The sequence below is a fragment of the Lepus europaeus genome, chromosome 6 (genome assembly GCF_033115175.1).
Source record: "Lepus europaeus isolate LE1 chromosome 6, mLepTim1.pri, whole genome shotgun sequence".
In the NCBI taxonomy this organism is placed as follows: Eukaryota; Metazoa; Chordata; class Mammalia; order Lagomorpha; family Leporidae; genus Lepus; species Lepus europaeus.
The window spans coordinates 65,090,545-65,107,047 of NC_084832.1; the positions used below are offsets into that span (position 1 = coordinate 65,090,545).

General features: G+C 50.4%; 1 protein-coding gene across 1 annotated transcript in view; it reads left to right on the top strand.

The window, feature by feature from the left end:
• FAM124A (family with sequence similarity 124 member A) overlaps positions 1-16,503 on the top strand; it is a 74,336-nt gene that overhangs the window by 25,092 nt on the left and 32,741 nt on the right. The window contains exon 3 of the mRNA XM_062195345.1: positions 12,608-13,341. Within this exon, the coding sequence (XP_062051329.1) occupies positions 12,608-13,341 (734 nt within the window). The remainder of the gene's footprint in view (positions 1-12,607; positions 13,342-16,503) is intronic.

Genomic DNA, 16,503 nt, shown 5'->3' on the forward strand with positions numbered 1-16,503 from the left:
GGTGTCCAAATGGTATGCCGGCATCTCAAGCAGAGGCTTTACCTGCTACGCCACAGTGCTGGCCCTTGAGCATCCGTATTCCTGTAAATATATACTATTACCAAAAAATGATTTTGTATATATTGTTTTATTGTCTGATTTTCCAACTATATTGTGAACATCTTTATTTGTCAGCAAAGCTACAGCTGCAATGGTTTGAAAACCTGTGCAGCATCCCATCTGTTTCTACACTGTGCCGTATTTGCCAGTGCCCTCGTGTTGGCTGTTTAGGTTACTTTCACTGTTATAAGCAGCATTGTCAGGAAGATCTGTATACTCAGTCTTGGGGCACATCCTTCTTTATTAGGATAAATCCTACAAGTAGAATTGTGATTAAAAAGTGTAGGGATCTTTTAAAGCTTCTGATCCCTTTGCCAGGTTATTCTTCAGAGGCGTCATTTCACTCTCTCACTGGCATGGATGAGAGGGTTTGGGGGGGCGTCTCATAAAAATGTGGTTTGTGGGTGTTGTGATACAGCAAGTTAAGCTGCGTCCTGGGACATCTGCATCCCATGTTGGAGTGCCTGGGATTGAATCTTGGCTCTTCCACTTCTGATCCAGCTCCCCACTAATGTACCTAGGGAAACAGCAGTGGGTGGTCCAAGTACTTGGATCCCTGCCTCCCATGTGGGAGACCTGGATGGAATTCCTGGCTCCTACCTTCAGCCTGGCCCAGCCCTGACTGTGGTGGGATTTTGTGGAGTGAACCAGTAGATGGAAGATCTTTCTCAACCTTTCTCTGCCTTCCAAATAAATAAATTTTCAAAAGAAACTTGAAAAGGAGGAGATAGATGGATTATGGACAAAAAGGGAGAGAGAGAGACAAGCATATGGTATATGATGCATAAACCGTGAGCAGACTTGCTCTGTGGAGTAGGTTCTAACTAGGGAGCTTCTCAGGTTGTGGAGACCCTCAAGTTGGAGGCTTTCCTGTATCTCTCATTCAGTGTGCGTGGAATGGGTTACATTTCCCACTCCAACCTCCGGCAGAAGCAACAGCCACAGCAGCACAGTCACTGCTTTGCCCAGACTTTATGGAGAGTATTTTCCATGGGAGTAGACAGTTTCTGTCTGTATTAGATGTCCACACTGCTGCCTTTAGTATCTCGTGGGGTAATGGACTGAAAGTACTGGGGGATACTGTGCAGGAAGCCAGTTCATAGCCTTGAAGTTTCCCAATATTCAGAGCTGGCTGAAAAGCTGAGAGTCCCACTCCTTGTCTCTTCTGCATGCTAACCACGTCTCCCTCTTCCACATTTGTTACACTTCTGCTTTGTCCAGAACACTAGTTATGGACAAGAAGGAATCTTCCTTTCTCTTCTCATTCCTTCTTGTATTTTCATCTCACCCTAACATCTTCTGACATTATTACCAGCTCAACAATGTGAGGATGCACTATTCTACTTGAGCTTGGAAGGATGAATTTCCTTTTTTTGCCTCAAGAACAGTGGCAAGAAATCTTTGCTCAGAATCGGGCTTTGTCTCTGATTCCGTGTTTAAAACGTCCTTGCCTCGGGCTGGAGGATGGTGAGGCTGAAACGCGTGGCGTCACAGATCTGCTGGACTGAGCAGTTGGCAGTCCCCTCTGAGGCTGCCTGCTCACGTGGGTCCCATCAACCGCCTTGTGACTCGCTGTGCTGTCCACAGAGAACTCGGATGAGCACCTCCCGTGACCGCGAGTGCAACAGACTCACATGTAAAAGCAGGGCTGCGGTGTTCCTCTGCAACTGAGCTGAACTTCACGCTGCCCATCCCTCCCACCCGGACACGGGAAGGCACAGGGAGCTGCAGGGGGCACCCAGCAGTGCAGTTCTCGGGACACATCTGATGGGTGCCTCTTTCGCAGACAGACTGGAGCCAGGTCTCTTCCAGTCTTCTTCCTCCTCCCACCAGGAGCCAGAATGTGGCATCTTCTGAGCTGCAAAAGCCACCCTGACCCCTGTCTCAGGTGTGAACCTTCTGGTCTGTTTGTAGCCTGGAAAGAAGTCTGTGTCTCCAGGAGCCCAGATCTTGTAGTAAGAGCCTTGCCTGGCAAGAGTATTTTCTCTTCTGTGAGTTGTAAAAAAAGAAGAAGAAGAAAAAGAAAAATCAGAAACGAGATTAGCGGGTTCATTAGGACCAGCACCAACCCTGAAGCGGTGAACAGCCTGACCGCAGGTGGAGGACCACAGACAGGCAAGAACCCTGTGGGGAAACTCGAGTCTTTTCTCTGAGCTTCACCCTCTACATCACTGAGCTTTTGCCGTGTCTCATTTGCAGTTATTGTGTATTTGTCCCATGTGTGGCTGTCGCTTTCTCAATCAGGTTGTAAGTTCCCCCAACACGGGACGCTCTGTGTCTCCGTCTGTTCTGCAGTCCTGGGGTCCTGCAGCAGAAGTGGGTACCTTAGAAACAGGGGCAGCTGTGGTATGAAGGGAGAGCCCCACAGCGGGGGTCAGGAGATTCGTTCCTTCTCTTTCTAGACCTGCGTGGTCTGATGGGTTGAGCTCATCTGTAAAACGAGGGGGCTGGACTCACTGCCCTGGCCACGACCGGTAAGCTTGCTCCTCAAATGGAATTCGATTCACATGTGATCTGAGATTTGCAAACACAGACCAGGGGTATGTCAGTATCATACTCAGAGTGGCAACACATTTGAATATTTCACTAAGTTTTAGGCTACACAGTGAGTCCCCCTGCTCCACTGCCTACATCGTTGGTTTGATCATGAGCAAAACCATTGCCAGATTTCATCATGGATTTTTCTGCTGTGGCATTTGGGTTGCATTTCATAAACACACGCATTGGGTCTTTTCGTAGAACAGTGGTAATGGCCAATCACGGTGCATCTGATTTCTCAACATGCCTCCAGCATAACTCCCTTCTGAAAAGAAGCCTTCACCCCTGTCGCTGGGAGGCTCCCAGCTCGCTCTAGTGTGAGAGCAGGAGGCCTGGGGGTTCCTGGGTTACGAGTCTCCTCTTTTGTCTTTTTTGTGTTGTCCTGGTAGACTCATTTTATTTCTCAAAACAAGGTGAGTGTTCATTCGAATCCTGTCCCACTGCATCCTCTCCAGTACAGGATTTTATTGAGATCCTGGCTCTCAGGATGATTTTGCTGCCTACGAAAATGACAAGCCCATAATAATGCTAAGAAAAAAACGGAAATTGCTGCACAGAAGACAGGATTCTATGTAAAACGTCATCATCTCTTCAGGCATTTAGAACCCTTGAGTTATTTGACAAAAGGGGGTCTTAGCATCTCATTAAGCAGGGGCTGTTGGTGTGCGGCAGCCGTGGCGCATCTTCTCATAAACTTTCCAAACCAGTACGTTCTTAAGGACTTACACAAATGTGTCGAGGCATTTCTCGTTGCATTTATGCCTCATCAGATTAATTCTCCATCACCCGCCTGGTTCTCTTGAATTTATGTTGAGCTATGCTGGAATTTAAAGCATCTTTGTCATTACTCTCTGGTTAATGTCTGGCTTTTCTCCCCCTCGCCTTCCCACCAGGAGAAGGTGTTTCGGAATGATGGGCTTGACTGGATGTGGCTTAGGAATACATTTAAAGAAAAATGCATGTCCCACTCTCACGTGGAAAAAAGTGCAGGCTTCCTGACTTTCTGTATTATCTCTCTCTTGGTAGTGACCTGGTTTCTGAATGAGCTCAGGAATGCAAATGAGCCATCCAAGCTCCTGACATTGTCTCTGCAACAGATGATAAAAATGGAGACAGCAGGCGCATAATTGCCGTGATAGCAAAAACATCCTTCTTCCCAAAGCTTGGGAGGGCTGAAGGATCAGAAAATTCCTTATGACTCTCCTCTGGCAATTGAAAATGTAAGTTTGGGCTCAACCATTTCAGCCTATGTTCAAGTCTTCAATTACACAAAAGTTCTGTGAATTTAGGCTGAGGGAGGAGAACTGTTTTATCTATGCTATGAACACAGTTTGGATCCCCTAAATTTACATGTGACCTCATTGCCATCACATTTCACTATTCCCAACTCTACATCTAATTCCGGCTTCCACTGGGGACCCATATGGGGGGACCAGCCTTGCCACTCCCACAGCCCGAAGCTTCAGGCCAGCCAATGGCCTTGTTGAAATTATTAAACCGCTAAGAATTTTACAAGTCTAAGATTTTATCTTGAGTAGTGGCTGGCTAGGGGGGTTGTTTATAATTTTCTCATTAGTGCAGAGGGCTGAAGAACTGGCTTTAAAAACCCTGCGAAAGGCGGCAAAGGCAGGTTATTCATCACATGGATGAATGGGCTCTCCCGGGAAGAATGTGGGAGCCGCATTTCTCAAGGCATTCAGTTCTGGCATTCTGGGAAGACCAGGCAGCTTCCTAGGGGAGGGCAACCCTGTCTGTGGATTTCACATCTCTGGTTGCTCTGGAGCCCTTTCCCTCCTGTCTACGGCCTGATCTTGGTTCACAGTCTCAACTTGTTCCCTGGGCAAGCCTTCCTTGGGTCTGACCCATTTGCCACCTGGGTTTTCTGCCACTGGGTGACTGTATCCAAACAGAGGTGCTACTCAGTGCCGCAGAGTAGGGTTTTAGACATGCAAATGAGAGGCTTATTCAAAGTGAGGCCTGTGAGGTTAGAGGCTCTGAATCCAGGCTCCCAGGCGGGCCGGATTCCCCAAATCAAACAACCCCCAGCAGTGGGAATGCCCTTTTTTCAGATCTGTCAGCTTCCTGGGGGCCTGGGGGGGCACTGGGGTGTGGGTAGGAAATTTAGTGCTTGGGATGGAGCATGGTGGTTTGTTCAGTTGATGGGGAAGGGTTACAGCTGCTGCCTTGGCAACCTCTTATTATATCCGCGGTGGAACCTGTGTTTCTCCAGGAATGTCGGTAGCGCTCCGCTCCCAGCCTGCATCTCATCTATTGTTTATCATCTGTCTCCCTCACCTGGATCATAAGCTCTGTGAAGGCAGAGACGTTGCTTTACCCCACTGTGCCTGGCCCATAATAGGTGCTCAGTAATCACCTCTTGATTGAATTAATGGTCGTGCCCGAGTTGCACGCTCACAGCGACAACTTGTGGGTGCGATGACAGTGATGTTGATTGTTGCTCAAAAATTCCCAGGAGTAACTGAGCTTGTCTACCTGAGATGTGCCCAGGCATTACGTCTGGGATGAGTGATCTGGCCGTTCTGCTGGACATACCCACTGTGGGAAGAGGGTGCCATGGAGATGCACCACTTTGCCAGTCTGGCAGGTATCGGACGTGTGAGACTGTGTAGGCCAAGCCGGTGCAAAGTCACAGGCTGCAGGGGATGTGGTGAGGGGTCTTGTTGCCGGTGCCACTGAGATAGCTGAGGGGAATCCAGAACCCCAAAGGACGTCCACAGGCAGAAGTGCCTCAGTCCACCCTCCCCCACCCTTCTCCGGCTTCCGAGACCCGCCCAGGTGAAGGGTCTGTCCAATCAGACAGAGTCTCTCACCCAAGCTGGCTGAAGGAGCCAAGCCAGGGTTGCAGAGCTGCACCAGGCTGGCCAAGGGTTAGGCACGAAACCAACAGGATGGTGCTAAGGACTGCGGTCTTGGGAAGTGAGAGAGCACATGGGTCAGGAGCACAGATTTGGGGCTCAGGCAGCCCCTGCCCTTCTCAACCTTGGGCAAGCTAATTAACAATTCACCTGCAGAGTGGCAGGGGAGGGGGGACACCCCTTTGGTGGTGTTATTTTAAAAATGAAATGAGATGGCATATGTAAAGCTGGCAAGACCATAAGAGCTTCATAAATGATGACTATTGTCTAATTTTTTTCTCCTATAAAATGTAAGTGGTCAGAGGAAGGATATATAGGACAGGTGAAATACTGGGACAAATATAACAAATACCCAGGGTAATAGTGCGCTTTCTGCCTCCTGGAAGACCCGAGCTTATTCTCCATCCTCCTGAAAGTTGTCTTTGTCTTACGTTATCAAAGGAAGGCAACTCTGTCTCGGAGAAAGAATCTGTCTTCTGTTGGGAAGTGCCAGCTAACTTGGAAGCCTCCTTAACATGGTGGGGACAGCGCCAGCCTCTCGGCCGCCATGGGGAAGCCCCTCCCCCTGCCTGGTTCCCTTTGGGTCTGTGTTTGACTCTGACTCAACAGGTGCTGTCTGGGGCCCTGGGCGGAGGTGTGTAATGGATATGATAAAGGAGAGCCCATCCCTCAGTTGTGTCAACTCTGCTGCTCCAGGGAAACCTAGAGGCTTTTCATGACAATGAATTATTCACATTTCCTCTCCTTCCCCTCAAACACTGGGTTTCCTATCCAGCTGCACAGAAGCAGGTTTCTCTGGGCTGTGTGTAACCCTAGCACTCAATGACAGTTTGGAACCGCATTCTATGGTCTGTGAGCTTGTGCGTGGTTTTGGATCCCGTGCAGCGGGCACCTGCCAGCCATGGCTGGAACATGTGAATGCCCCTGCTCATTCCCCTTCGCTCTTCTGGGGCAGAATTGCAACCCCTTGCACCTCCCTGGCCCGTGCAGTGCAAGGGGAGCATTGGGGGTCCTCGTCCCCCTGGCCCGGCTGCATCCTGAGCTGCCAGGAGAGCTGCTGCTCGGTCTGCTGCCTTTCAGCCCAGGCCCTGCTCCGCGGCCGGGCACCTTGCCCACTTGCCGAGCTGTAAACATTCACTCAGCCACGCAGGCCTCAGCGCAGCCTTTGTTTCTGCTCCCTGGGAAACCGTTGTGCGACTGCTGGAGGTGGTGCAAGGCTGAGCACCCGACGAGTTTGGGAAATTCAACTGCTACCTTCCCCGGAGCGCTCCCCACCCAGGCCTCCCTGTGGGTGCAGCCTTCCTCTGGGTCACGGTTCTCCTTCTCTCCCACCAGTGCACCCACATGTAGTGCTGGCCTTTTGGCACTGCCCTTGAGGGTAGTGCTGAGATGTAAGGACCTGGGCGTGTGCCCACTGGGCGGCGGTTTCTGGCTTGTTCTTCTCAGAGACCCAGGGCCAGACGAAAGAGACGCAAATGAGTGTCCAAGACGTGAAGCTCTGGCTGGTAGCCAGGAAGGCAGCCAGCTGGAGGAGGCGGGAGAGCCATGGAGAAGGAAGGGTAGTGGCAGCCTGGCCAGGCCTGGCTGAGAGTAGCCGCTGATCACCTTGCTGGGGAATGGGCGCCACAGACAGGGCAGGGTGGCAGTGTGCTCGGACCTCAGATGCTGCAGCCAAACCCTGTCTGTGTGCCCTGGCAGGTTACTTTACTTCTCTGTGCCTCCATCTCCTGCTCTCTAAGCTGGGGACAATCGTAGGGCCCCCTTCCAGGGTTGGTGTGAGGATTCAGTGAGCTCGTCTATGTAGAAGGCCACGCATGTGTTCACGTAAGCTGACATGGCAACCTGTGTGTCTGAGGGTGGGCCCAGGGTCTCAAAGGGACCTCCTAGCCAAAACGCTCCTTCTACTCCATGTGGACTTTATTTTTCATTCTCAAAAATCATCTAGGATAAAGTCTTGGGTGAACTGGTTTACCGCAGGTTGCTCAAAGCCTCTCTCTCCTTTTCCATGTATACTGATCATTCACTGATGTTTGGACAAGTCGTGTGTCTCTCCTGTTGGAGTTTAAGGTGCAGTCTGCATTTGCGGTGACAGTGGCATCTTCCCTGGTTACTGACTGGTGGAAAACTTCATTGGTTTGCATGTTCTCTGCTGCAGTTTCAACTGCACTTCTGCTGATAATGGTGTTCATGTTCAATGAAATGGAAAGAACCCAGGAGAGCAGAAACGGCGAGCAATGAAAAGGTCTGAAATATCCCATGAATTCCAATTGCTTTCTAAGCCATCATGATGAATTTCCATGATTCAGATCAATAGGGAGGCACACATTTATCAAATAACTGCATAAGAGCAAAAGGGTGCCTGGCCCATCCTTAAATTCAGCCCATCACCTCGGCAACAGGCAGTCTGCTCACCCCAGTCAAGTGGCCACCCTAGAACTCCTTAGCCTTCCCCACAAGCCCGCCCTCTTCTGTTCCCCCTCACAGCGAAGCATGGTATCACACCAGTGCTCCAGCTGGAGACAGCAAGGTGCATGACTCTCCTACTCTCTCAACAAAGCACCCCCCAAGCCTGTGGGCTCCACTCTGTCACTTGTCGTCCTAACCAGCCTGGGAAGCCATCCATGCCTCTTCTGCTCACCCACTGGTTCCATCTGTACCTGTCAGCAGTGCTGTAACAACTACCCACAGACTCCCTGGCTTGACAGCACAGTCACTTCTTATTTCCCACGTCTGGGTCAGCTGCTCCAGCTCAGAGTCCGCTGGCTGATGCAGGTTGGGCTCAGGTAGGGGGCTCTGCTGCACGCCTGTCATCCTCCCCCTGGGATGGTGGGCTAGCCCCAGTGTGTTCTTCCCTAGGGAAATGCCAGGTGCCCCAAGAGGGAAAACAAACATGTGTCACCCTCTGCTGGCCAAAGCCAAGCATCTGGCCTGGTCCAAATTCCAAGTGTGGAGAAATGTACTTCCTCCATTTGTTGGGAGGAAGTGAAAAGCGACATGGCAGATAGCACGAATAGAGAGCAGGAGAGAGACTTAAGGCCAATGATGTAAACCCCTGCGCTGCTCAGTCCTGATTTTTTCTTGTCTTGTTTGCCTTCAGTGAACCTCCCCTCTGTCTTGATCTCAACATGACAGCCTTTATTAAAACCTTCCATCACCTACCACATGGAGCTGAGGCCCTGCACACCCTGGCTCCAGTCCACTTTTCCAGGCACATCTGTTGCTATAATTAAGAATTACTCACTGCCCCCTCTCAGATGTGCTTGGTTTTGCAAAGTTCTGGGGCTTCGTGGACCATCTCCTTCCTACAGTGATCACTGCTACATAGGAGGTTATTGTAAGTGAGATGCTATTTACCTTTCAAGATCTACAGGATGCATCCTCCAGGAAGCCTTCTCAGATGCCCTGGAGAGAAAGAGTGGCTCCTTCATTTGCTACATAGTAGCTAGTTGGAATTGCATCTGGCTCCTGCTTAGCTCTCCAAGTTTGCAAATCCATGCTCCACCAGAGAGAGGGATGAGAGGGAGAGGAGGAGAAGTTCAGTAGTTCCACCCCCATCTGCTCCCATTGTCGCAGGAGAATGAAGGCTTCACTCTGCTCTTACCTTAGTCATCCTCAGGTTCCAGAAGCCTCTCAAGCTCCCAAAAGCTTCTTGTAGAGTGAAGGGCATGATTTTCCTAGTGGGGGGTCTGGTGTTTAAAGAAACAGACTGTTCTTTTCTACAGGGTCCTGCAGCAAACCGGTTATTTCACCTCGTGTTCAATCAAAGAACCAGCGCTCTGGCTGTGCAGTCTTATTGCAAGTCAGAACCATGCGGGACGTGATTGGAAATCCAGCGAGTTTTCAATGGTAGTGATTTCTATCTACGGGAAACCCTTACCTTGTATTGACTTTATTTTTGAATTTGAGCAGCTTGCTCAAAACCTGATTCTTTTTAAAGATTTATTTTTTTATCTAAAAATCAGAGTTACAGAGAGAGAAAAGGAGAGACAGAAAGAGAGATCTTCCATCTGCCCGTTCACTCCCCAAATGGCCACAAAACAGCTGGGACTGGGCCAGCCCGAAGGCAGGAGCCAGGAGCTTCCTCCAGGTCTCCCACATGGGTGCAGGGGCCCAAGCACTTGGGCCATCTTACATTGTTTTCCCAGGCCATCATCAGGGAGCTGAATCAGAAGTGGAGCAGCTGGTTCTTTAGAGTTCTTTAGAGGGCTGCTGCCTGTGGCTGCGCAGGATGTGCACTGCACAACTACAGAGGAACACTTCATACCAGAGTCAGTACAGACTCCCATAATTCTCAGCGGTGCCAGCTTCCTTGCTTCCCCAGTAGCTGGTGCCCACATGTGATACTGGCACCACAGACAGTGACTTAACCCACTGCACCACGGTGCTGGCCCCTCCTACTGACTTTATTTTTTTTTTTTTTTATTTGACAGATAGAGTTAGATAATGAGAGAGAGAGACAGAGAGAAAGGTCTTCCTTCTGTTGGTTCACCCCCCAAATGGCCGCTACAGCCAGCGCTACGCCAATCCGAAGCTAGGAGCCAGGTGCCTCTTCCTGGTCTCCCATGCAGGTGCAGGGGCCCAAGCACTTGGGCCATCCTTCACTGCCTTCCCGGGCCACAGCAGAGAACTGGACTGGAAGAGGAGCAACTGGGACTAGAACCAGCGCCCATATGGGATGCTGGCGCCGCAGGCGGAGGATTAACCAAGTGAGCCATGGCACCAGCCCTTCATACTGACTTTAGAATCTAGCCTCTGCCCCAAGTCTGTTGCATTTCTTATAGGCATAGATCATATTGAATTTTAATTCTTTAATGTTTGCTTATACATTTCTGTCTACTTGAAAGTCAGAGAGAGAGAGAGAGAGAGAGAGAGATCTTTCATCCACTGGTTCACTTCCCAAATGTCCACAACAGTCAGGCCTGGACTAGGCTGAAGCCAGGAGCCAGGAACTCTATCGAGGTCTCCTGCCAGGTAGCAGAGGCCCAAGCACTTCAGCCATCATCTGCTGCCAGGCAGGTGCATTAGCAGGAAGCTGGACCAGAAACAGAGTAGCTGGGACATAAACCACCACGAAGCAGCCCAAACTGCAACACCACAGTGCCCACCCCTGAATTTTAAGTTTTTCTGCCTGTGTTCCCATCTAAATTGTGTAGGTCTCACCTGTGGCCACGGTTCTTTAGATGGCTGCTGCCTGTGGCTGCGCAGGATGTGCACTGCACAACTACAGAGGAACACTTCATACCAGAGTCAGTACAGACTCCCATAATTCTCAGCGGTGCCAGCTTCCTTGCTTCCCCAGTAGCTGGTACCTACTCACAGTGCTTGCTCCAGAAGTGTGCAAATGAATGAATGAAAGAGAGAAGGTAACAACAAATTGAACTATTGCAGCGAGATGTCTAACAATCAGAGTTGGGGTGAAATATCAGACAGATTTTGACCCAACAAAATCGAAGCTGTGTTATTACAGGTGCACTTAGTGAAACTAGCCCATAAGCCCACCGGGCGTATCTTGCTTACCTACCACAAAGGTTACCTTTCCTCCTGTGAACTAAGGTCATGGTTTACAAAGCACATCACATTTCTCAGACATCACAGACCACATGGTCCTGCTATGCCAGATACCCTTAGTGGACAATGTGAAGACAGGTCTAGATTCCAGACACTGCCCATCACAGTTAGCCTAAAGATGCCTTATTTTCCCTGAAGTAAGTCACACAATTTACACAAAGGCAAATAAAGCCATATTTTTAAATGTTTTTATATATTTTTCATCTACTTGAAAGACAGAGAGAGAGACAGACAGACAGACAGACAAGAAAGAGAAATCTTTCCATCTGCTTATTCACTCTCCAGGTACCCAAAACATGCAGGGCTGGGCCAGAATGAAGCCAGGAGACCAGAACTACGTCAGGTCTCCCTTGTGGGTGGCAGACACCCAAGCACTTGAGCCATCATCTGCTGGGCCCCAGGGTGCATTCCCAGGAAGCTGGATCAGAGCACAGGAGCTGGGACTCAAATTTCCCCTCTAGTATTGGATACAGGCATCCTAACGTGGTGGCCTAATGCCTGCCCCAAGCCATCTTTTAAAAAGAGCAAGCCTTTTACCAAGGATAGCTAATCAGAGTTAGAAATATGCCAGGGTGGCCAGCAAACTATGTCACCCACGGGAAGGTGCTGCCAAGGTAAACAGGAAGCTTGACACTTGGAGTCCAGTGCTTCCAGATACTCTGCCAGAGGCCACAGGGCGGGTAACTGCCCCATTCAGGAAGGGTGGACGTGAGCCAGGAAGTGGCCCAAAAGGCAGCCCCACGTGGGCAGCCATGGGCCTACCGAGCTTTCAAAACCGCATCCCAAAGCACAGCCCCATAAACTTCAACAGCAAGAACACTGCACTTGCGCCCACCAGGCTGTTGTCCCTGTGACTCCAGCAGCGAGACGATCATGACCAGGGAGGTACCATGGGCAGGACACCTCCCTAGGCTGGGCTTGAACTCTCAGCTGGAGTAGCTCCCAGGGAGCAAGCACAGGTCTCTCACATCCTGCACAGTAGGCCCCATGGGTCAGTGCCAGGCATATAGGAAGGAGCCCATAAGGGCTGGTTTAATGAATGAACAGAACAGCCCAGTGAAGTAAGCAAAGCAGAGGAGCGCAGTGGTACTGGGGGAGTTTGTAGGGTGAAATGCTGCAGTTCTGTCAGGAAATACTGAATGGCATGCAGGTGGCGGTGCAGCATATTTTCCAGTGGGCCCTCATCCCTTTGAGACTTGACTTTCTGTCCTCTCGTAGATAAACAGGAAGTCAAATGTTCCCTACCCGGCTGTACCTGCTCAGATGCAGGACCTAAAACTGAACAGCTTGGAAACCATTCCTAGCCTTGGCCACTAGGGAGCTGCCCTAGTAGTTCTTGCACCTGACCTTGAAATCAGAAAATTATAGATCGTGGAGTCAGTTGTATTAGAATTTGGCTTCTCTCCCTGCCAAGGCCACACATGTCATCTCGGAACACCTTAATGCAATAATCACAATTTCATTCGTTCATGCATCCATTCATTCTGTGTGTGTGTGTGTGTCTGTCTGTCTGTGTATGCTCCCAGGTGAGCTCTCGGTGGAGGAGGCACAAGACCCGTTCCTGGTTAGCATCCACATCATCGCGGACCCAGGGGAGTCGCGGCCCCTGCAGGAGGCCATTGACAAGGTCCTGGCCTGGATCCACCCGGACCTCCCGCTATTCCGGGTGTCGGAGCGGCGCTCCAGCGGGCGGCGGCGGAAGTCCCCCAGGGGCACGCAGCCGGCGCTGGCCGTGGTGCTGTTCCTGCAGGAAGAGTACGGCGAGGAGCAGATCTTGCAGCTGCACCGCACGCTGCGGCGGCCGCCCTGGCGCCACCACCACACGGAGCGCGTGCACGGCAGGTTCCTGCCCTACCTGCCCTGCAGCCAGGACTTCTTCACGCTGGCGCCCGGGACTCCTCTGTGGGCGATCCGGCCCGTGCACTATGGCAAGGAGATCGTGCGCTTCACCATCTACTGTCGCCACGACAGCTACGCCGACAGCCTGCGCTTCTACGAGCTGATTCTCCGTCGGAGCCCCAGCCAGAGGAAAACCGACTTCTGCATCTTCCCCATCTTCTCCAACCTGGACCTGGACATCCAGTTCTCCCTGAAAAGGCTACCCTGCGACCAGAACCCGGTCCCCACCGACTCCTCCGTGCTGGAGTTCCGAGTAAAGGACATGGGTGAGCTGGTGCCCCTCCTGCCCAACCCCTGCAGCCCCATCAGTGAGGGGCGCTGGCAGACGGAGGACCACGACGGGAACAAGATTCTTCTGCAGGTACCCCCGGGCGCGCGTTCATCCGTCCGTCCCTCTGTCTGTCTGTCCGTCTGTTTGCCTTTGGGAGCCTAGAAGCCAGTAGGTTGGCTCTGCCAGCAACCTTGCCACTGGCTGCACAGTGAGCCTTAGGACAGAGGGGAGATGGGGTCTTCTGGGCGGCTCCCAGGCCAGGTCAAGCTGTCCACACCGCATCCACAACCCGGAGGAGCTTGAGAGGCCTTTCCAGCTGGTACTTTGCATTTCAGGTGTCCCACAGCAAAGCCACGCCCAGTTCTCTTCTGTCACCCCTTGATGGAGCAGCACAGACCCCAGGGCTCCTGGAGGTCGAGTGAGCTTCTAACCCCCTGGGTCTAGTATTTGTTAAGGGAGCTTTCCAGAATCCACCCCTGTCCCATAGGGAGATGGCACCAGGTGTTCTTCAGGATGCCCATGGGTTTGATGACTGGGAGCCAGTGCGTGTTCTCCTCCTTCCCACGCCGGCCTGCCCTGCCTCCCACCCTTATACTCCTAGGCAGCAGGCTGGACTCACTTGAAGAAGGAGCCAGTGAGGGAGGCATGGGGAAGGAGTGTGTGGATACATTAGAAGGAAGCACACTGCCCCAGGTCTTCCACAGCTAACACCTTGGCTTATTACCAGCCCTTCCTTCTCACCTCCTTCCAGGGGTTGTCCCAGACTCATTAGAGATCACGACCTACTCTGTAGAGTAGAATGGAACAGGTGGATGACAGGACCTCCCACCCCTGGCCCTACCTGAGACATGCCTTCCAGACCCATGCCTTTTGGAATTAACAGATCCATTCCTGGCACGCAAGGCTTTGTTTTCAGAAAAGCAGAGACTTTTCCCCCCCACCTTTGGCTACCTGAAAAAAGAAAGCCGATAGAGAATTGGGGGCGTTTACAGGCATTGATTGGGGCTTTTCAAATCACAGGTAAAGTTTCCTAGTTTTTGTTGGTTTTGGCTTTAAACCCCAGGACGCTAAACCACATATCATGAAATGAAGCGAGAATGTGGCCCCGTGAGATAACTGGCTCAGACTTTAGGCAGCCTATCGTCAAGTCAGAAAGGTCACCCTGAGATTCTTAATATTCATGGAAATTAGCTGACCTGCAGATTTCCTTTTGAAGCACACGTATACTACACTAAGTATTGTTGCTTTGTTTCTCAGTAAGCTGAGTGCTAGCATTTGCTCTCTAATCCCTTTTGAAAAGTGAGAAAAATTTCCTTCTGTGTTTGAAGACTGCCAGTTCTTGACGCAAAGCACAATAGAGTTGTGCCAAGTAAAAGTCAACGAAATGCAAAGGATGTTGTTTCTACAAGAAGAACAAAATGAGTGTGATTGTTTCTGAAGTGATTTCTTCCTTTTTGCAGTAATTGCAAGACTTTTTTCTCTTGATCCCTCTAATAACATAAATGCAAGAGCAAAGTACAAAAGCTTGGTGTGGGTTCTGCTCAAAGGAACCACTGAGAGGCTATTTCAAAGGAGAGCCACACATCTAGATGGTTCTGAAGTTTACAAAGGTGCAGGCTTTTGAAGTTAAGGGATCAAAGTGTAAAAAGGATAAGAAGAAGGATTTCTATCTTGGGACTTAGGAATGCAAGCCTTTGCCTGAATGTTGAGGAGTTAACGTGGGCAGAAATCACAAATGGTGCCCACAATTCTTGTCAATGGCCACCGGAACAAGTGATAATTCACCTGTATCACTGCGGAGAGCAGCCTTCTGCCATAGCATGAGCTACACACCTGCCCATCAATTTAAGTTGCTTTCCAAAGAAAACATTTATATTCCTGTCTTTAGAAAAATTTAGGTATTTTAGGTCATGGGGAGTGGAGGAGTTGAGAGCACCCCTACTTTCTTAATAGTCTCTTTTCTTAAAAATTGATTATATTGTTTGAGCTTAACAATATGTTTTTTTGTGATTTTATTTATTTATTTGAAAGGCAGAGTTACTGAGAGGCAGAGGCTGAGAAAGAAAGAGAAAGAGAGAGAATTTTCCATCCATTGATTCACTCCCCAAATGGTTGTAATGGCCAGAGCTATGCCAATCCAAAGCCAGGAGACTGGAGCTTCTTCCAGGTCTCCCACCCAGATACAGGGTCCTAGGGCTTGGGCCATCTTTCACTGGCTGGAGCAGAGAGCTGGATCAGAAGTAGAACAGTCAGGATTCGAGCCAGCACCCATATGGGATGCTGGCACTGCAGGTAGCAGCTTTACCCACCACGCCACAGCTGGCCTAGCATTCTTTTTAGTCCTCAGATGTTCCCTAGGTTCCATTTCAACCATAATTTTGAAGATGAATGTTTTTGTTCAATTGGATGGAGTTATACTTTTTTTTTTTGACTGGCAGGGTTAGACAGTGAGAGAGATAAAGAGAAAGGTCCTCCTTTTTCCATTGGTTCACCTCTCAAGTGGCCACTATGGCTGGCTTGTTGCGGCCGGCGCACTGCGCCGATCCAAAGCCAGGAGCTTCCTCCTGGTCTCCCATGCAGGTGCAGGGCTCAAGCACTTGGGCCATCCTCCACTGCCTTCCCGGGCCACAGCAGAGAGCTGGACTGGAAGAGGAGCAACTGGGACAGAATCCAGCGCCCTGACCAGGACTAGAACCCTGGGTGCTGGCGCCGCAGGCAGAGGATTAGCCTAGTGAGCTGCGGCGCCAGCCAGAGTTATACTTTTTTTAAAAAAGATTTTATTTGTTTATTTGAGCAGTAGAGTTACAGACAGAGAGGGAGAGAGACAGAGAGAAAGGTCTTTCATCTGTTGGTTCACTCCACAGATGGCTGCAGTGGCTGGAGCTAAGCTGATCCAAAGCCAGGAGCCAGGAGATTCTTCCGGGTCTCCCATGTGGGTGCAGGGGCCCAAGCACTTTGGCCATCTTCCACTGCTTTCCCAGACCATAACAAAGATCTGGATCAGAAGAGGAACAGCTGGGACTCAAACTGGCACCTTTATGGGATGCTGGTGCCGCAGGCGGAGGCTTAGCCCACTATGCCACAGCAACAGCCCCTGGAGTTATACTTTTTAAAAGGACTTTATTAATAATTAGATTCTCAGGGTCACAGCAAATGCATGGTAATTACTATAACACAGCTCTCATCAGTCCTCATGTGAGTGTGATATTAATGCAAAGAGAACAGATTCAATGTGGTTCATAGACACAGTTG